Source organism: Mobula hypostoma, chromosome 3, assembly GCF_963921235.1.
Source record: "Mobula hypostoma chromosome 3, sMobHyp1.1, whole genome shotgun sequence".
Taxonomy (NCBI): Eukaryota; Metazoa; Chordata; class Chondrichthyes; order Myliobatiformes; family Myliobatidae; genus Mobula; species Mobula hypostoma.
Genome location: NC_086099.1, coordinates 216649010 through 216671089, shown reverse-complemented (window position 1 = coordinate 216671089; position 22080 = coordinate 216649010). Strand labels below are relative to the sequence as shown.

Genomic DNA, 22080 nt, shown 5'->3' with positions numbered 1-22080 from the left:
GGACCCAGGGTTGAGATTTTTGATTGGAAAAAGGCTAACTCTAAGGAGATGCGAAAGGATTTAGAAGGAGTGGATTGGGACAAATTGTTTTATGGGACGGATGTAATAGAGAAATGGAGGTCATTTAAAGGTGAAATTTTGAGGGTACAGAATCTTTATGTTCCTGTTAGGTTGAAAGGAAAGGTTAAAAGTTTGAGAGAGCCATGGGTTTTCAAGGGATATTAGAAACTTGGTTCGGAAAAAGAGAGATATCATCTACAATAAATATAGGCAGCATGGAGTAAATGAGGTGTTCGAGGAATAGAAAGAATGTAAAAAGAATCTTAAGAAAGAAATTAGAAAAGCTAAAAGAAGATACAAGGTTACTTTGTTAAGTAAGGTGAAAATAAATCCAAAGGGTTTCTACAGTTATATTAATAGCAAAAGGATAGTGAGGGATAAAATTGGTCCCTTAGAGAATCAGAGTGGATAGCTATCTGTGGAGCCAAAAGAGATGGGGGAGATTTTTAACAATTTATTTTCTTCAGTATTCACTAAGGAGAAGGATATTGAATTGTGTAAGGAAAGGGAAACAGATAGGGAAGTTATGGAAACTATGATGATTAAAGAAGAGGAAGTATTGGCACTTTTAAAGAATATAAAAGTGGATAAGTCTCCGGGTCCTGACAAGATATTCCCTAGTACCTTGAGGGAAGTTAGTGTAGAAATAGCAGGGGCTCTGACAGAAATATTTCAAATGTCATTAGAAACGGGGATGGTGCTGGAGGATTGGCGTATTGCTTATGTTGTTTCATTGTTCAAAAAGGGTTCTTAAGAATAAACCTAGCAATTATTGGCCTGTGAGTTTGACGACAGTGGTGGGTAAATTAATGAAAAGTATTCTTAGAGATGATATATGTAATTATCTCGATAGACAGGGTCTGATTAGGAACAATCAACGTAGAATTGTGCGTGGAAGGTCATGTTTGACAAATCTTGTTGAAGTTTTTGAAGAGGTTACTAGGAAAGTTGACGAGGATAAAGCAGTGGATGTTGTCTATATGGACTTCAGTAAGGCCTTTGACAAAGTTCCACATGGAAGGTTAGTTAGGAAGGTTCAATTGTTAAGTATTAATATTGAAGTAGTAAAATGGACTCAACAATGGCTGGATGGGAGACGCCAGAGAGTAGTGGTGGATAACTGTTTGTCAGGTTGGAGGCCGGTGACTAGTGGTGTGCCTCAGGGATCTGTACTGGGTCCAATGTTATTTGTCATACACATTAATGATCTGGATGATGGGGTGGTAAATTGGATTAGTAAGTATGCAGATGATACTAAGATAGGTGGCATTGGATAATGAAGTAGGCTTTCAAAGCTTGCAGAGAGATTTAGGCCAGTTAGAAGAGTGGGCTGAAAGATGGCAAATGGAGTTTAATGCTGATAAGTGTGAGGTGCTACATTTTGGTAGGACTAATCAAAATAGGCAATACATGGTAAATGGTAGGGCATTGAAGAATGCAGTGGCACAGAGGGATCGAGGAATAATGGTGCATAGTTCCCTAAAGGTGGAATCTCATGTGGATAGGGTGGTGAAGAAAGCTTTTGGTATACTGGCCTTTATAAATCAGAGCATTGAGTATAGGAGTTGGGATGTAATGTTAAGATTGTACAAGGCATTGGTAAGGCCAAATTTGGAGTATTGTGTACAGTTCTGGTCACTGATTTATAGGAAAGATATCAACAAAATAGAGAGAGTACAGAGAAGATTTACTAGAATGTTACCTGGGTTTCAGCACCTAAGTTACAGAGGAAGATTGAACAAGTTGAGTCTTTATTCTTTGGAGCATAGAAGGTTGAGGGGGGACTTGACAGAGGTATTTAAAATTATGGGGGGATAGATAGAGTTGACGTGGATAGGCTTTTTCCATTGAGAGCAGGGGAGATTCAAACAAGAGGGCACGAGCTGAAAGTTAGGGGGCAAAAGTTTACGGGTAACACAAGGGGAACTTCTTTACTCAGAGAGTGGTAACTGTGTGGAACGAGCTTCCAATAGAAGTGGTAGAGGCAGGCTCGATATTGTCATTTAAAGTAAAATTGGATAGCTATATGGACAGGAAAGGAATGGAGGGTTATGGGCTGAGTGCGGGTCGGTGGGACTAGGTGAGAGTAAGCATTCGGCACGGACTAGAAGGGCCAAGATGGCCTGTTTAGGTGCTGTAATTGTTATATGGTTATATTGAAAGCCCTCAGTGATGTTTCCTGTGGTGGGGGAGTCTAAGACCAGATGACACAGCCTTAGAATAGAGGGATGTATTTTCAGAACGGGGATGAGGAATAATTTCTTTAGCCAGAGACTGGTGATTCTATGGAATGCGTTGCTACACGTGTCTGTTAAGGCCAAGTCATTGAGTATATTTATGGCAGAGGTTGATAGATACTTTGATCCCACAGGAAATTACAGTGCCACAGTAGCATTTCTAGTGCACAGATAAAATATGAGAAAAGAAGTAGAAAGAATAAAAATAAATTACCACAAACAGTCTAACAGGAGGGGGTCGTCGCTTCCCCAGCTAAAGGTTGACTCATTATAGAACCTAATGGTCAAAGGTAAGAATGACCCCATATAGCGCTCTTTGGGGCAGTCTTAGTCTATTACTAAAAGTGCTGCTCTGTTCAGCCAAGGTGGCATGCAGAGGGTGAGAAGCATTTTCCAAAATTGCCAGGATTTTCTGTGGCATCCTTTGTTCTACACAGCCTCCAGTGTGTCCAGTTTGACAACTATTACAGAGCCAGTCTTTCCAATCAGATTGATATATTGATAGATTCTTGATTATTCAGGGCTTGAGGGGATATGAGGAGAAAGCAAGAGTTTGGGACTGAGAGGAAGAATGGATCATCCATGATGAAATGGCAGAACAACTCAATGGGCCAAATGGGCTAGTTTTGCTCCAATATCGTATGCACCCAGAGGAAACCTTCCGCAAGCTTTGATGAGGAGATACAGAAGCCTCAGCTAGGGATCGAAGTTCTCAGATACAAAAGCCTGAAAGCACATACCACTAGACTCAAGGGGAGCTTCTATCTTGCTGTTACAAGACTATTAAATGCTCCTCCTTGGACTCCTGACCTCTCAATATACCTCATTATGACCTTGCCCCATATTGTCTGCCTGCACCGCACTTCCTCTGTAACACTTTATTCTACGTTCTGTTACTGTTTTTCCTTGTACGCCCTTGATGTACCGATGTAATGAAATGACCTTGATACATGTGACAATATATCAGTTTACCAAGAGCTGTGTAACTAGGTTTAAAAACTTCAAAAGTCAATTTTTTTAATCAAAGTGCCTATACTGCATGTCGCCATATACTTTCTTGAGATTTATTTTCTTGTGGGTATTTACAGGAAAATAATGTTTATGAAGAACTCTCCATAAAAACTGGCAAACATCCAACATGCAAAAGAGGACAAATCATGCAAATTTTTTTTTAAAAATAGTAAATAAATAATACTGAGAACATGAGTTGTGGAGTCCTTGAAAGTGAGTCCGTAGGTTGTGGAATCAGTTCAAGGTTGAGGCGAATGAAGTTATCCACACTGGTTCAGGAACCAGTAGGTTGTAGAGTAGTAACTGTTCCTGAACCTGGTGGTGTGGGACCAGAGGAAAGCTGATAGGAAACTCCCAGCATTGCTCACAGCACTGTTGGCAAACTCAACAATTCCTGTCCATTCCCAGCACCCTGATATAATGTGAGTGCCTTGCTAAGCCCCATTAATGAACTTATCACATTACTAAGGAACTAGAATCATGCATTAGCCAAACTGGAAAGATCAGCTGTTTGCATCCCTGAATAAACTGGTCAATGAGAATAGCTTTTAAACTGTAATTTGTGGCTGCATGTTACTCTACTGTTATCAACTTCGTCAATTCTAGAGAGCTTTAAACAGAATTTTAATTTCTCCACCAGCTGCTTCAGGACATGAACTCCAGTTCTCTGGATTATTAGCACCATAAGACATTGCAGTGTAGCGATGTGCTGCACACAGAGCGAGAAATAATGACGCAGTCTGTAAGTCGCACTCGAGACTCATTTATTTAAACTTCGTGGCACTGGCTTTTAAGCAGTTCCATTCCAGCCCTCTCCAGGCGGAAATGACATCAGAGGTGCATTACAAAAGTCTCTCCCCGCGCGCGGGCTATTTTGTGAGCTGGTTCGCTTGTGTAGAAAGTGGATCGCCACATAACCCCACCACCCCAGAACCTGCGATACACCCCCAATGTCCACAGTCTGGATCAGTCTCTGTTTGGGAGGTCTGCCTCTGCGCCGCGGTGCCTGAACCTCGACCAGCTGCGCTCAGTCCACATGGGCCGGTTTGAGTCGGTCCACCGTGAAAACCTCCTCTTTCCCCCCAATGTTCAGAACGTACGTGGACCCGTTGCTACTGATCACTTTGAACGGCCCCTCATACGGCTGCTGTAGGGGTGCCCGGTGTGCACTCCTTCGTACGAATACAAACTTACAGTTCTGCAGGTCTTTGGGTACGCAAGTCAGGATCTGTCTGTGCTGTGAAGTCGGTATGGGGGCCAGGTTGCCGAGCCTTTCGCGTAGTCTGTCCAGGACTGCTGCGGGTTCTTCCTCTTGCCCCCTTGAGGCTGGTATGAACTCTCCTGGGACGACCATGGGTGTGCCGTACACCAGCTCGGCCGACGAGGTGTGCAGATCCTCTTTAGGTGCTGTGCAGATTCCAAGAAGGACCCAGGGAAGCTCGTCCACCCAGTTAGGTCCTTTCAGGCAGGCCATGAGAGCCGACTTTAAGTGACGGTGGAAGTGTTCCACTAGTCCGTTCGACTGTGGGTGGTAGGCAGTTGTGTGGTGTAATTGTGTTCCCAACAGGCAGGCCACAGCCGACCACAGGCTGGAGGTGAACTGGGCGCCTCTGTCGGAGGTAATGTGGGCCGGTATTCTGAAGCGTGCTACCCAGGTTGCAATCAGCGTTTGGGCACAGGAATCAGCGGTGGTGTCAGTGAGCAGGACCACCTCTGGCCAACTCGTGAACCGGTCTACCATAGTTAGGAGGTACCATGCTCCTCATGACACTGGCAGGGGCCCCACGCTACCCACATGAATGTGGTCGAACCTCCGGTGGGTGGGTTCGACCCGCTGCGGTGGGGCTTTGGTGTGCTGCTGCACCTTGGCTGTTTGGCACTGTGTGCATGTTTTGTTTGGCCCATTCGCTGACCTGTTTGCGAAGTCCATGCCACACAAACTTGCTGGATACCATCCGGACGGTTGTCCTGATAGATGGGTGTGCCAAGCCATGTATGGAGTTGAAAACTCACCGCCGCCGGGCTGCTGGGACGATGGGGCGCGGTTGGCCGGTAGCCACGTCACACAGGAGGGTCCTCTCACCTGGGCCTACGAGGAAGTCTTGCAGCTGCAAACCCGAGACTGCAGTCCTGTAGCTGGGCATCTCGCCGTCTGCCTGCTGTGCCTCTACCAGTGCTGCATAGTTCACCCCCTGGGACAGGGCCTGGATAGCTGGTCTGGAGAGTGCGGCTGCCATGACGTTGTCCTTTCCCGAGACATGCTGGGTGTCCGTCGTGTACTCGGAGATATAGGACAGATGTCGCTGCTGGCGGACCAACCAGGGATCAGACACCTTCGTGAACGCGAAGATCAATGGTTTGTGGTCCGTGTATGCAGTGAACGGCCTGCCTTCTAAGAAGTACCTGAAATGCTGGATTGCCAGATATAGTGCCAACAGCTCCTGGTCGAAGGCACTGTACTTGAGTTTGGGTGGCCGTAGGTGCCTGCTGAAGAACGCCAGGGGTTGCCAGTGCCCCTCGATGAGTTGCTCCACTACCCCACCGACTGCTGTGTTGGATGCGTCCACTGTGAGGGCGGTTGGAACGTCCGTTCTGGGGTGCACCAGCATCGCGGCGTCAGCCAAGGCTTCCTTGGCTTTAACGAAAGCGGCCACAGCCTCTTCGTCCCAAGGAATGTCCTTGCCTTTACCCGACATCAGGGTGAACAAAGGGCGCATGATACAGGCTGCTGAGGGGAGGAAGCGGTGGTAGAAGTTCACAATACCAACGAACTCCTGCAGGCCTTTGACTGTGCTGGGCCAGGTGAAGTGGAGGATCGCGTCTACCTTGGCGGGCAGAGGTGTTGCCCCGTCTTCGGTAATCCTGTGGCCCAGGAAGTCCATGGTGTCGAGTCCGAACTGGCATTTGGCTGGGTTGATCGTGAGGCTGAAATCACTCAGGCGGGAGTAGAGCTGGCAGAGGTGGGACAGATGCTCCTGACGACTACTGCTGGCTATGAGGATGTCTTCTAAATAGATGAACGCAAAGTCTAGGTCGCGTCCCACTGCATCCATTAGCTGCTGGAACGTCTGTGCGACATTCTTCAGGCCGAACGGCATTTGGAGGAATTCGAACAGGCTGAACGGGGTGATAAGTGCTGTTTTGGGGATGTCTTCAGGGTGTACCGGGATTTGATGGTACCCCTGGACGAGGTCTACTTTGGAAAAGATGCTTGCCCCGTGCAGGTTTGCTGCAAAGTCCTGTATGTGCGGCACGGGGTAGTGGTCTGGAGTTGTAGCCTCGTTCAGTCTGTGGTAGTCGCTGCATGGTCTCCAGCCCCCGGCTGCTTTGGGCACCATGTGCAAGGGGGAGGCCTATGGGCTGTCGGACTGCCGTACAACCCCCAATTCCTCCATCCTCTTCAACTCTTCCTTCGCCAGGCAGAGCTGGTCCGGGGGAAGCCTTCGTGCGCGGGCATGGAGGGATGGTCCCTGGGTCGGAATGTGGTGCTGTACTCCGTGTCTGGGTATGGCTGCCGTGAACTGTGGTGCCAGAACCGATGGAAAGTCCGCCAGGATTCTGGTGAATTCGTTGTCAGACAGCGTGATGGAGTTCAGGTGTGGGGCCGGCAACTTGGCTTCACCCATGGAGAACGTCTGGAAAGTCTTGGCATGAACCAGTCTTTTCCCTTGCAAGTCGACCAGCAGACTGTGAGCTCGCAAGAAGTCCACCCCTAGGAGTGGTTGGGCCATGGCGGCCAGTGTGAAGTCCCATGTGAACCGGCTGGTGCCAAACTGTAGCTGCACTGTGCAGGTGCCGTAGGTCTGTATCGTGCTGCCGTTTGCAGCCCTCAGGGTGGGTCCCGTCTTCTTGTTGCGGGTGTCGTACCCTGTCGGGGGTAAGACGCTGATCTCCGCTCCAGTGTCGACCAAGAAGCGGTGTCCCGACGTTTGTCCCAGACGTACAGGAGGCTGTCCTGGTGGCCAGCCGCCGTAGCCATTAGCGGCGGCTGGCCCTGACATTTCCCGGGAACTTGCAGGGCGGGCGACAACGGCAGGCTTCTGTGCCCCACCACCGGTGGTAGAAACACCACTGTTCATTGGCCTCCTCACTCCTGCCTCTGGGTTGTGTGCGCTCCATTGCCCGGCCTGGTCTGGCCTGCTGTTGGGTGCGTGGCTTGGTAATCTGTCCGGTGGACACCCCTCTCTCCCTCTTGGCTTTCCACAGCATGTCTGCCCAGGCCACCACCTTCCGGGGGTCACTGAAATCTGTGTTGGCCAGCAGCAGATGTATGTCCTCAGGCAGTTGCTCTGGGAACGCCTGCTCAAACATGAGGCAGGGCTTGTGTCCTTCAGCCAGGGCTAGCATCTCATTCATTAATGCTGACAGCGGCCTGTCCCCCAAACCGTCCAGGTGCAGCAAGCGGGCACCTCGCTCACGCCGTGAGAGGCCAAAGGTCCCTATGAGCAGTGCTTTGAATGCTGCATATTTGCCTTCTTCGGGGGGTGACTGTATGAAATCCCCAATCCGTGCGGCTGTCTCCTGGTCAAGGGAGCTCACCACGTAATAGTAACATGTGGAATCTGAAGATATCTGCCGAATCTGGAACTGGGCTTCTGCTTGGTCAAACCACACGCGTGGTCACTGCGTCCTGAAAGTTGGCAGTTTTATTAAAACTGCGTGAACAGATGAAGAGTCGATCATCTTTGGTCCAAATCCTGTTTGGACCATCGGGGTCACCAATGTAGCGATGTGCTACACACAGAGCTAGAAATAACGACACACAGTCTGTAAGTCGCACTCAAGACTCGTTTATTCAAACTTCGCGGCACTGGCTTTTAAGCAGGCCCTCTCCGGGCGGAAATGATGTCAGAGGTGCATTACAAAAGTTTCACCCTGCATGCGGGCTGTTTTGTGAGCTGGTTCACTTGTGTAGAAAGTGGGTCGCCACAGTAGCAGAACTATGCCATTTGGCCCATCAAGGCTGATTTATTATCCCTCTCAACCCCATTCTCCTGCCTTCTCTCCATGTAACCTTTGACGCCCTTACTAATCAAGAACCTATCAATCTCTGCTTTAAATATACCCAATGACTTGACCTTCACAGCTGCCTGTGGCAATGAATTCCATTAATTCACCACACTCTGGCTGAAGAAATTCCTCATCTCTGTCTAAAGGGATATCCTCATATTCCGAGGCTGTACCCCATGATCCCACTACAGGAAACATCCTGAGCTAGGACTGGGACTTTATTGGCTGACTTCCATGCTAAGCACTACATTCATGAAGAGGGTCCAAAGCACTGATTATTTTTAAGCTTTGTCTGAATCCCGAATGCCGTGTGAAGTTCACTTCAGGGGAGGCAGCTGTCACTGCGGAAGGTGTCAGCCAACCAACTCCACGTCGATGATGCAAGTCAGCAGGTTGTATGTGACTCCTGGATCAGCCTTTCTTGTGCATTCATCAAGTGCCCACCAAAGCTCAAAGTTCATATGCTATGCTGAGATTCATTTTCTTGCAGGCTTTCACAGTAGATACAAAGAAATACAATAGAATCAATGAAAAGCGACACACAAAGGTGGACAAACAACAGTGTGCATAAGAAGATGAGTTGTGCAATTGCAAAAATAATTAACAAAATAATAATAAATAATGTTGAGAACATTAGTTGCAGTCTTGGGAAATGAATCCATAGGTTGTGGAACAGTGTTGAAGTGAGTGAAGTCATCTACTGACCTTAAGAGCTGATTGCTAATAAGCAAATTATTAACACGAGCTATTATGCAGATGCTGGAAATCCAAAGGTCTTGGCCTGAAATATCGACTATTTATTGCTCTTCATAGATGCTACCTGATTTGCTGAGTTCCTTCAGCATTTTGTTTGTGTTGCTAATAGTGATATGCACTGTACGGAGGACACACACTGGAGTGCTTGTGAGTTCTGTTACCCTCTACCATTTGTCACACAGATCTGCTCATTTCTTTGCAGGACTCCGCCAAGGTACCGTAATTCTGGAGCCGGAGGATTAATTAAATAAGACAGATCACTTGTATCCAGTGTCAGTTTCAGGGTCTCCACAGTAGCGTATTGGATAATGTGACACTACTATAGCTCAGGGCGTCAGAGTTTGGAGTTCAGTTTCAGCACCGTTTGTGAAGGGTTTGTACGCCCTCCAGGTGCCCCAGTTTCCTCCACAGTCTCAGTCCAAAGGTGTACCAGTTGGTAGGTTAATTAGTCATTGTAAATTAGCCCATAATTAGGATAGGATTAAATCGGGAGATTGTTGGGCAGTGCAGCTCAAAGGGCCGGAAGGGCCTCCACTGTGCTGTACCTTAAATAAATAATGACTAGGCTGGGGTTAAATAGGTGGGTTACTGGACAGTGCAGCTTGGTGGGCTGGAAGGACCTGTTCTGTGCTGTATCTCTAAGTGAGTGAATAAACAAATAAGGACTCTGAGAATGGCAATGCCTTTCACCAGCCGAGATGTGCTGAAGCGCAAATGCCTCTGATTCTGCTGAGTGATAGTGAGGTAGAGCATATGAAGAGGTTCTTCAGTCCAGCGAGTATATATGGTACATCAAGCACATTCACTCTCAATGAGGTCCTGATAAAGGGGCTTCATCTGCTCATGTCCCTCCATGGATGCCGCCTGACCCACTGAGTTCCCTCAGCATTTTCCGTGTGTCACAATTTAATGACAAATGACAATAAATCTGATTCTAACTCTTTATTATGCTCGGTTCTGGCAGCATCATTATAGAAAGGATGTGGAATCTTTAGTGAGGGTGCTGAGGAGATTTACCAGGATGCTGTCTGGATTAGAGAACGTCTTATGAGGAAAGATTGAGCAAGCTAGAGCTTTTCTCTTTGGAGTAGGAGGCAACTTTATAAAGGTGTATGAAGTGATAAGAGATAGAGTGGACAGTCAGTTCCTTTTTTCCCAGAATGGCGAAGGCTAATAACCGAGGACATCTGTTTAAGATGAGTGGAGGAAAGTTTGAAAGATGTCAGGGGTAGTATTTTTTTCACACAGTGGTAAGTGCCTGGAATGCACTACTGGGGGTGGGGGGGGGGGGGCGGGCGAAGTGGTGGTGAAGAGGCATGGAATTTAAGAGACTGTTAGGCAGATACATGGATGTAATAAAAATGGAGGGAAATTTGCTATCAGGAGGGAAAGGTTTGATTGATCGTGGAGCAGGTTAAAATTTCAGCACAACATCGTGGGCTGAAAGGCCCCTACGGTGCTGTGCTGCCCTATGGCTCTGTATTGATCTAGATTTCCAGCATCTGTAGTCCCTCATGTCAATATTAATTCTCTTTTTTCTATATATGCTCTCCATATTCCCTTCACATTCCAGGAACTGTACTTCATTGGGAGTTTAAGGAGATTTGATATGTCACCAAAGACTCTTACAAATATCTTTAGATGTACCATGGAGAGCAATGGTATGGAACGCCCAATGCACAGGATTTCAAACGGCTGCCAAGGGTTGTAGACTTGGACAACTCCATCACAAGCACACACATCAAGAAAACAGCATCCACCACTAAGGACAGTCACTATCCCTCTTCTCATTATTACCATCGAGGGAGAGGTAATGAGCCAGGAGATCCATGCTTAATGATACGGGAACTATTTCTTCCCCTTCACTGTTATTTTCTCTTGGTAAATTGTGCTGTAGGACCTTGTGTGTCATCTGAAAGGGTTGGTGGGGTCTTGGCTTAAACCTCATCCTTAAGAAATTGCCCCCCTTATTTACCTTGTCATGTTGCTCAATCTGTACATTGGTTGTACTCTAACTTCTGAGGCTGGATTTGAACTCACAACCCAGACTGGTAAGTAGGCTGGAGAACTACCCATCGAGCCTTGTACCACACAGGCAACCGTTGCAATCCCTTTACATTGATACAGTAATAATCCAGTAACAGCACTGCAGTGGATGATCAGCTCTTGATGGAACTATGAACCAGGGCAGGAGTTTGTTTTAATGTTTCTCGTGAGCAAAAGAACAGAATACTTTGCTTTGTTGCCCCCTCTAGATAAAGTCAAATTCAGGTTTATTGTCAAATGTGCATGTGGGCACAGGTGCAATGAAAATCTTACTTGCAGCAGCATCACAAGCATATGTGATGTGAGGGGACTCAGGATAGGACAGGTGGTAAAAAGGTAAAGATAGTGTGCAGTGAGACTGTCAGGGAGGGCAGGCTCACAGGGGTCAGTGTTGGGACCACTTCTTTTTATGCTGTATATAAATGAATTAGATGATGGAATAGATGGCTTTGTTGCCAAGTTTGCAGATGATAAAAAGATTGGTGGAGGAAACAGGTAGGATGCAGAAGGACATAGACAGATTAGGAGAATGGGCAAGAAAGTGGCAAATGAAATATAATGTTGGAAAATGCATGGTAATGCACTTTGGTAGTAGAAATAAATATGTGGACTATTTTCTAAACGGGGAGATAATCCAAAAATCTGAGATGCAAAGGGATTTGGGAGACCTTGTGCAGAACACCCTAAAGCTTAACCTGCAGGTCATTGAAACCTTCCAGATGTTGACAGGCCTGGACAGAGTATATGTGGAAAGGATGTTTCCCATGGTGGGAGAGTCTAGGAGAAGAGGGCACAGCCTCAGGATAGAGGGGTGCCCTTTCAAAACAGAGATGCGGAGAAATTTATTTGGCCCAAGGGTGGTGAATTTGTTGCCATATGCAGCTGTGGAGGCCAGGTTGTTGGGTATATTTAAGGCAGAGATTGATAGTTTCTTGATTGGACATAGCATCAAAGGTTATGGGGAGAAGGCCAGGAACCGGGGTTGAGGAAGAGAGAAAAAAGGATCAGTCATGATTGAATAGTGGAGCAGACTCAATGGGCCAGATGGCCTGATTTTGCTCCTGTGTCTTATGGTCTTAAGCTGTGGCCAAGAAAGTCAGCAGCACCTCGGGAGCGGAGGCTAACGAAATTCGGCATGTCCGCTTTCATCCTTACCAATTTTTATTGATGCATCATTAAAAGCATCTAATCCAGACGCATCAGAGCTTGGTAATGGCAACTGCTCTTCACAGAGTTGCAAGAAACTGCAGAGTTGTGGACATAACTCAGTCCATCACAGAAACCAGCCACCTCTCCAAGGACTCTGTCTACACTCCCCGATGTCTTTGTGAGGCAAACAACATAATCGAAAATGCATTCCATTCCCCCCCCCCCAACGTACTCTTCCCTTCCTATAAGACAGAAGATACAGAAGCCTGAATGTACCTATCCCAGGCTCAGAGAGCTTCTATCCTGCTGTTTGTTGAGCCCACCTCTTGTACATTACAAACTCTTGCTGTAACAGTCTACCTCATTGTGGCCTTGCGCCTTATTGTCATTGAACTTTACCTGTAACACTGTATTGTGCCTTCTGTTACTGTTTATCCCCAGTATTACCTCAAAGTACTTATGCCCTGAAATGATCTGCATAGGCTGCATGCAAAACCAAGCTTCTCATGACACCTCAGTAAAATTTCAAATCTTTCCCGCCCCCCCCCACCTCTAGTTTTGATTCCCTTTCCCTGGGGAAAAAGACCATGCGTATTCATCCTATCTCTATCGCTCGTGGTCCTATACACCTCTTTGTGGCTGAGCAAGGGAAACAACAAAACAGAGTGACTAAAAGGTAGTAGTCATCTGCTGAATGAATGTCAGTAAGATGAGCCATTCCCATGAATTTCAAACTCAAAAGTTCAAATGTCCTTTTTAAATCTTTTTATTGAATTAGTACACAAAAGGTAAACCATATAGGCATTGATACACTGTTGCAATATAACTTTACAAGACATATTAATACACAAAAAGAAATCAGTACAAACAGTGCAATTTAAATATAAAATAATAAGGTAATATAATAGTATCCTAATTTTCATACAAGTGAATAAGGAAAAGAAAAAAAAACAAAAAAAAACCCCCAAAAAAACCCACTGTGCAACTAAACTAAAAAGCAAAGCAAAGCAATGGGCTAACTAGGTATCAAGTAGAGTTAAACAACTTAAAACAATCATGTCCTCAAACCCGACCTCCATTAAAAATGGTTAAAAAATCAAGAAGGGAATGTAAATATGGACAGAGAGAGAAGAAAAGTTACATTAAATGAAAATGTTGAATAAAAGATCTCCAGGTCTGTTCAAATTTAACTGAAGAATCATAAAGATTACTTCTAATTTTCTCCAAATTTAAACATAGTATCGTCTGGGAAAACCAAAAGAACGTATTTGGGGCATTAATCTCCTTCCAATGTTGTAAAATACATCTTTTCGCCATTAAAGTAAGAAATGCAATCAATCTACGGGCTGAAGGGGAAAGATTACTGAAAATTTTAGGTAATCCAAAGATAGCAGTAATAGGATGGGGAGAAATATCTATATTCAATACCTTTGAAATAATATTAAAAATGTCTTTCCAAAAAGTTTCCAGAGTAGGACAGGAGCAAAACATATGAGTTAAGGAAGCAATCTCCCCATGACATCTGTCACAGAGAGGGTTAATATGAGAATAAAAACGAGCTAATTTATCTTTAGACATATGTGCTCTATGGACAACTTTAAATTGAATTAAGGAGTGTTTAGAACAGATAGAGGAAATATTGACTAGTTGTAAAATATGCGCCCAGTCATCAGCCGGGATAGTAAGGCCCAATTCCTTTTCCCAATCTGACCTAATGTTATCAAATGGAGCTTTCCTAAGTTTCATAATAATGTTATAAATAATAGCCGTTACACCTTTCTGACATGGATTAAGGTTGATTATAGTATCTAAAATATATGTAGGAGGTAGCGTCAGAAAGGAAGAGAGTATAGTACTTAGGAAATGTTTAGTTCAAATGTCAAACTGCAGAAAACAAAGGGCACCATAACTTAACAGGTCAGTAAGGGCAAAATTTATTCTCCTCAGCCTATTCCAAATTTTGAATAATTCATCCAGCACAGTAGACAACATTGGGACATTAGTAAGACATTGCAACACTGCTATCCACAATCCTTTTCGAGTGTCCGTAAGGAGCTGGTAGGTTGTCATCTTGAATTGTTGCAGTTCATTTGATTCTCCATTCACTTTACAGGTTTTCCAAAAGCACTGTTCAAATGGGAGTTTCTGGACTCAGACAGTGACAATGGCCATGTATTCCCAAGATGGGATGATGAGTGACTTGAGACATCTGGAGATCCACCAACAGGAGTGGGCAAAAAATGCAGTGAGTATGAGTTCTTGAAACTGGAAAACTCAATGCTCATCCCATTGGGTTGGTAGTGTACCCAAGTGGAATATGAGTGATTGTTCTTCTAATGTGTGTTTAGCCTTGCTGTGGCAGTGGAGAAGGCCAAAGACAGATCAGTGGGGGAGATGAAATGACATCCAGCCAGAAGCACAAGATGGCCATTGCAGACAGACCGCAGGTGCAAAATGGTCATCCAGTACACTCTTCTCCATACCCACTCCTCCATCAATTCTAGCTGCCCATTATCCCTCCCTTACCTGGTCCCAGACCTTCCAGCCTTAACTCCCACCTTCTGCCTGGCTCCATCTGGCATCATAGCTCACCTGGTTCCACCTATCACCTATCAGCCATTTTCATCCCACCCTCTCACCTCTTATACTGGCTTTGTCAGTGCTGATGCAGGGTTATCCTTTTGCCTCCAATGTCGTGCAAGAGACTGTTTACTGCTCCAAACTACAGCATCTCCAGTGCTACATTCATCCACTGTTCTAACACTTTTTGACGACTGATAATCAGAAGGCTGGCTTGAAACTCCCTTTAGAATGTTACATAACAATATCACAAGTTTTTTTTTGAAAAGGTTGTAAATGTGTACATGTAACTAGTCAATAGCTGTAAAAATATAATTCAAATAATTAAGTAAAATGCTTTCCATTTGATGCATAGATGCACTTGAAGAAAAAGTGTTAATACCATCTTTCTCTGTACATAACCAAATTAACACAGAATAGGACATAAGCTAGAGCTTCCTGGTACAAATCAGATACAATACTGCACACATTATACTATAAACAACATATTTAACACCATTTGACAAGCCCTAAAACACATATATACAGTGCCTATAAGAAGTATTCACCCCTCCCCCCGGAAGTTTTCATGTTTTACAACATTCAATCACAGTGGATTTAATTTGGGATTTTTTGCACTGATCAACAGAAAAAGACATTTTTGTGTCAGTGAAAACAGAACTCTACATAGTGATCTAAATTAATTACAAATATAAAATGCAAAATAATTGATTGCATGAGTATTCACCCCCTTTAACATGACACACCAAATCATCACTGGTGCAGCCAAATGGTTTTAGAAGTCACATAATTAGTTAAATGGATATCTGTATTTGGAGACCTGTGTGCAGTAAAGGTGTTTCAATTGATTGTTGTAAAAATACACCTGTATCTGTAAGGTCCAACTGCTGATGAGTCAGTATCCTGGCAAAAACTACACCATGATGACAAAAGAACACTCCAAGCAACTCCATGAAAGAGTTATTGAAAAGCACAAGTCCAGGAGATGGATACAAGAAAATTTCCAAGTCACTTGAAGTACAGTTGTCAATCATCAAGAAATAGAAAGAATATGACTGTCAAGTCAAACTAGAGTTTCTAGAAAGTATTGGGACCTAGAGGCAAAAGAAAATAAAATTTAGAAGGAATAGCAAGAACACACTGATAGACCGGATGGAACTCACTGCCTGAGCGCTGCTTCTGTCCGGAACATCGGGAGGACCCGGCAGCATCACAGCGGCAGTCCGGGAGCAGCGTTGGAATCTGCGGTAAGATGCTGAACTTTAAATAACTTGAGAGACTGTTTCATGGAAAAGAGCACTGCTGTCACTGCGGTTTGGGTTTGCGCTAGCTTTGTCACGGGGATCATCGCGCACAGGCGCTTCTGAGAAATGGCGTGAGGTTTAAGAAGAGCTTGGGAACCTTCAGGAAGGGTCGCCCGGTTTATAAACATAACGGTCTATGAGGGAGCGGGGAGTCTGCAGGTCAGAATCCGTCTACGAAGTCCGGAGAGGTGGCCAGTTTTTTCACCTAATGACTAATGGTTGATGGAACTATCAAACTGTCACACTTGCGAAAAATAAAAGGAGGAAAAAGGAAAAGTTGTTTGGTCATTGAGTGGAATCCAGTTAAGAAACCTTCGGGAAGACGCATTCAGTCTCTTTCAAGTGGGGAAGCTGCACATGTTCAAAGAAGAAAAAGGAATCCTTCTTGACAATGACACAGCTGTAAATCTGCCTAGAGCAGGCCGTCCTCAAAAACTGACTGACTGTGCAAGAAGGGGACTAGTGAGAGGGGGCTACCAAGAGACCTATGACAACTCCGGAGGAGTTACAAGCTTCAGACAGAGATGGGAGAGATTACGCCTACAACTGTTGCCCAGGTGCTTCACCAGGTGCAGCTTTATGGGAGAGTGGCAAAGAGAAAGCCACTGTTGAAAAAACTCTCTCAAATCTCAGCTAGTTTGCCAGAAGGCATGTAGGAGACTCTGAAGTTGGCTGGAAGAAGGTTCTATGGTCTGATGAAACCAAAATTGAGCTTTTTGGCTATCAGACTAAAGGCTATGTTTGGTGTAAGCCGAACACCGCACATCATCAAAAACACACCATCCCTACCATGAAGCATGGTGGTGGTTGCATCATGCTGTGGGGATGCTTCACTGCAGCAGGACCGGGAAGGCTTGTGAAGCTAGAGGGTAAAGTGAATGCAGGGAAATCCTGATCCAGTCTGCAAGAGAACTACGACTTCGGAGATTTGTTTTCTGGCAAGACAATGACCTCGAGCATAAAGCCAAAGATATACAGGAATTGTTTAAAAACAACATAATTGATGTCCTGGAGTGGCTGAGTCAGAGTCCTGACCTCAAACCAATTGAGAATTTGTGGCTGGACTTGAAAAGGGCTGTTCACCAGATCTCCATGCAAACCGATAACAGCCTGAGCAGTTTTGTAAAGAAGAATGGGGGAAAGTTGCAATGTCCAAATGTGCAAAGCTAATAGAGACCTATCCACACAGGCTCAAGGCTGTAATTGCCGCCAAAGGTGCATCTACTATATACGGACTTGAAGGAGTTGAGTAGTTATACAATAAATTATTTTATGTTTAATAATTATAATAAATTTAGACCAATTTGTAGAAATCTGTTTTCACTTTGACACGAGAGTTTTTCTGTTGATCAGTGTCAAAAAAGCCAAATTAAATCTATTGTGACACAATGTTATAAAACAATAAAACATGAAAACTTCCTTGGTGGGGGTGAATACTTGTTATAGACACTGTATGTTTTAAAAGAAATATGGAACTCGCTGCTGGGGATGTAGTGGATTCAAATATAATTACTACACTCAAGGTATTTAGATGGACAGGTATTGAAGGATATGGGAGCAAGTGGGATCATTATGGGTTTGCAAAATGATTCAGCCTGGACGTGATGGGCCAAAGGGTCTGTTTCTGTGTGATATGACATAAAACACACTCGAGACTTTGACGTGGCTTATCCACCCTTGGCTGCTTGGTTTTCGCTTGGTTCCTTCAGTTCCACCTCCTGCTTTTTCTGCTGGTACAGATCCGCCAGGTATTTGTCCGGCTGAATCCCATTTTCCCGGAGTTCGCCCATAACCGTCTCCAATCTGTGTAAAGTCCTGGCACTTCTAACTTTTCGTGCAGCAACATATAGAGTGAACTCCCTGGCGTCGAGCATCCGGCAAGTGTCTGCTTCACAGAGGTCACAGCACTGGCTGGTCTTGTCCAGGACTGGAAAAAACGTGAGCCCAGCCATTTTCTCCAGCGTCTGTAGATTCACTTGGTACTCAGCCAACTGATGATCAAAGCCGATTGGTTCGTTGGGTACGACAAAGGCTCCCAGTGACAATGGTGCAGATGACGCACTATCCTTTTGTGCGAGGATAACTTTGTAAAGATGTGTTGGTACAGCAACCTCATTTGACCCGATTACCTGAATTGAGAAAGAGAGAGGGGCAATGATAAGACCAAGCAAACAACCAAAATGAGACATTGCAGATACTTAAGCAGAGGCTGAGATTTCCAGACACTAAGCAGATTGTGACCCCAATGAGCCGCAAATAGTTTAGGTCTGCAGACAGACTGCAAATTCCGAATTTAATTTGTAAACTGAAATTGGAGCAGCTGGTTGGATTTCTAATTGTCAATGAGCTAAAGAAATTTGGCATGTCCCCATTGACCCTTACTACTTTTTATCAATGCACTATAGAAAGCATTCTGTCTGAATGCAGAGCGGCTTTGCAAATGACCACAAAAAACTGCAGTGTGGTGGACATGTCTCAGGAACCAGCCTCCCCTCTATGGACTCCGTCTACACTTCTCACCACCTCAGTAAAGCACCATCATAATCAACGATGCTACTCACCCCAGTCATTTTCTCTTCTCCCTCTCCCATCAGGTAAAAGATAAAAAAGACTGAAAGCACTAGGCTTCAGGACAGCTTCTGCCCCACTGTTATCAGACTCTTGACTGGACCTCTTGTAAGATAAGATGGATGCTTGGCCTCAATATCTACCTCAATATGATCTTGCACTTTTTCAGTGCCTTAGATGCCTGTATTGTTATTGTTTTACCTTATTCTAGCTTAATGCACTATGTAATGATTTGATCTGTGAACCGTATGTAAGGCAAGCTCTTCACTTTCTTGTAGTACATGTGACAGTAATAAACCAATACCAATTACAACAGTCCAGGCTGCAATTAAGGAAAGAGTATACAAGAGGAAGAGAAGAGTTAATTATTTCCTTCCTTGTCATCTGCTGGGTAAATGTCATTGCTTTTTTTTTGAGGATTTATATTTTATTTTGCACCATTATTTTTCCTGTATTGCTGAAGGTTGGCCACACTTTGGAATGAAAAGGCTAATTAGGAAATACAAGCTTCACTCTGTGCATTGTAGTTGAATCTTTTGTTTGAGTCTTTTTAAATTTTGCTTGATACCAGTGGTTTGCTTCTTTGTGATGAAAAAAAAATCATTTTCTGTATCTATATATAAACACCTGATGTTAGGTCTCTATATAACACAACTACAGTATATAAATCTGTAATTTTTTTTAACAGAATACTTCACACCGAAGATTCAAACTACATTTATCATCTAAGTATGTACAGTGGCATGCAAAAGTTTGGGTACCTCGGTCAAAATTTCTGTACTGTGAATAGCTAAGCGAGTCTCTGTTCATGTGTCCAGTATAAGAAAAACACTGAACAAGAATGGTGCTCATGGAAGGACACTACGGAGGAAACCACTGCTCTCCAAAAATAAAATATTGCTGCATGTCTCAAGTTTGCACCTGAATGTTCCACAATGCTTCCGGGACAATATTTGGACAGATGAGACAAAAGTTGAACTTTTTGGCAGAAATGCACACTGCTATGTGTGGAGGGAAAAAGGGCACTGCAGAACAACACCAAAACCTCATTCCAGTGGTGAAGCATGGTGGAAGGAGCATCATGATTTGGGACTGCTTTGCTGCCTCAGGGCCTGGACAGCTTGCAGTTGCTGAGGAAACAATAGATTCAAAATTGTATCAAGACATTTTACAGGAGAATGACAGGGTAGCTGTCCGTCACCTAAAGCATAATAGCAGTTGGGTGATGCAACAAGACAATGATCCGAAACACAAGAGTAAATCAACAACAGGATGGTTTAAAAAGAAAAATATTTGTGTTTTGAAATGACCAAGTTAGAGTCCAGAGCTTAGATCAATTGAGATGCTGTGGCATGATCTGAAGAGGGCTGTTCATGCAAGGTATCCTAGAAATATTGATGAACTGAAATAGTTTTGTAAAGAGGAATGGCCAAAAATTCCTCCAAGCCGATGTTCAGGACTGATCAACGGTTACCAGAAACGTTTGGTTGAAGCTATTGCTGTACATGGGGGGGTCACACCAGTCACTGAAAGCAAATGTTCACATACATTTTCCAACAAATATATATTATTGGATCATTCTCCTCAATAAATAAATGAACAAGTATAATGTTTTTGTGCTATTTAATTGGGTTTTTGTTACCTAGATTTAGGACTTGCATGAACATCTGACCATATTTTAGGTTATATTTATGCAGAAATAGAGAAAATTCTAGCACCAATGTAGATAGGTAGTTTATTGATCCCAAAGGAAATTACCGTTGCACAGATATACAAGTATTAGGAGAAGTAAGAAAGAATAAAAAATAAGTAACCTCAAACATCTAACAGGAGGGGGTCATAGGTTGACTTATTATAGAGCCTTATAACCGACAGTAAGAATGACCTCATATAGTGCTCTTTGAAGCAAATGATGTATTTCACTGTATGCTTTGATGTACCCATGACTAATAAAGCTAATCTTTAATTATCATTGAACATGTACATTCTGCATGGTTAAAGTGTTGCCAAAACATAGCTTTAATATAGGCCTATGGAGATTGCTTTTTCTTTATTGATTACAATAAAAATGACCAAGGGTGGGTGTATTGACTGTATTTCCTGCCAACCTGACAGCATTACAGCCTGGTCTGGAGGCTCCAATGCACAGGATTGCAAGAGAAAGAGACTTAGCCAGCTCCATCACAGGCAGTGCCTCAAGAAGGAAGCATCCATCACCAACTATCAAGGCGGCGAAATGACAATACAGGGACAAGATCCAGACACAAATCTCCACCAACAGCACATACAGCTTATGGCAAGATCTGCACACCATCGCAGACTTCAAAGCTAAGCACAGTGGTGCTGCTAACAACACTGCCTCTCTCCCAGATGAGCCAAATCTTTTTTACACTCTATTCAATATCACCAACACTGAGACCCCCAGAACAGCCTCTGAAGCAACCTGCACCTTGGTCATCTCTGAAGCTGAAGTACGCAGGTGTTTCCAACAAGTGGACAGTCGCAAGGCTGTGGGACCAGTCAGTATCCCAGAGCGGATACTCAGGATGTGCGCAGCACAAGTGGCAGGTATGTTTACAGACATTTTAAATTTCTCCCTCGCCCAATGTAGAGCACCCTCCTGCTTCAAAACATCCACCATTGTTCTTGCACCTAAAAAGACAAAGGCAATATGTCTGAATAACTGGTGTCCTGTCACACTCACCTCAATAATAAGCAAATGCTTTGAGAGTCTGGTCAAGGACAACATTTGCAGCACGCTACCATCCACACTGGACCTCCTACAATTCGCCTACTGACACAACCGATCGACAGATGACGCAATAGCCACAGCTCTGCACACCGTCCTCACACATCTGGAGAAGAGGGATGCTTATGTGAGAATGCTGTTCAGCATTCAATACCATAATTCCCTCCAGGCTTGACAAGAAACTCAGAGACCTTGGCCTTCACCCTACTTTGTGCGGCTGGATCCTGTACTTACTGTCAGATCGCCAGCAGGTGATAAGAATGGACTCCCTCACCTCTGCCCCTCAGGGCTGTATACTAAGCCCCCTCATTTACTCTCTCTATACACATCACCGAGGATCTCACAAGGTCTGTGCATACTGGCTGTGTGGTGAAAAAGGCACAATAGTGCCTCTTTCACCTCAGACGGTTGACGAAGTTTGGCATGAATCCCCAAATCCTAAGGACTTTCTACAAGGGCACAATTGAGAGCATCCTGGCTAGCTGCATCACTGCCTGGTATGGGAACTGTACTTCCCTCAAATTGCAGGACTCTGCAGAGAGTGGTGCAGACAGTCCAGCGCATCTGTAGATGTGAACTTCCCATGATTCAGGGCATTTTCAGAGATAGG

General features: G+C 44.5%; 1 protein-coding gene across 1 annotated transcript in view; it reads right to left on the bottom strand.

Moving 5' to 3' along the window:
• Positions 1-13034: 13034 nt before the first annotated feature.
• The window catches only part of LOC134344528 (nuclease EXOG, mitochondrial-like), an 87515-nt gene continuing 78469 nt past the window's right edge, over positions 13035-22080 (bottom strand). Inside the window, exon 6 of the mRNA XM_063044489.1 lies at positions 13035-18282. Within this exon, the coding sequence (XP_062900559.1) occupies positions 17821-18282 (462 nt within the window). The 3' untranslated portion in view covers positions 13035-17820. The remainder of the gene's footprint in view (positions 18283-22080) is intronic.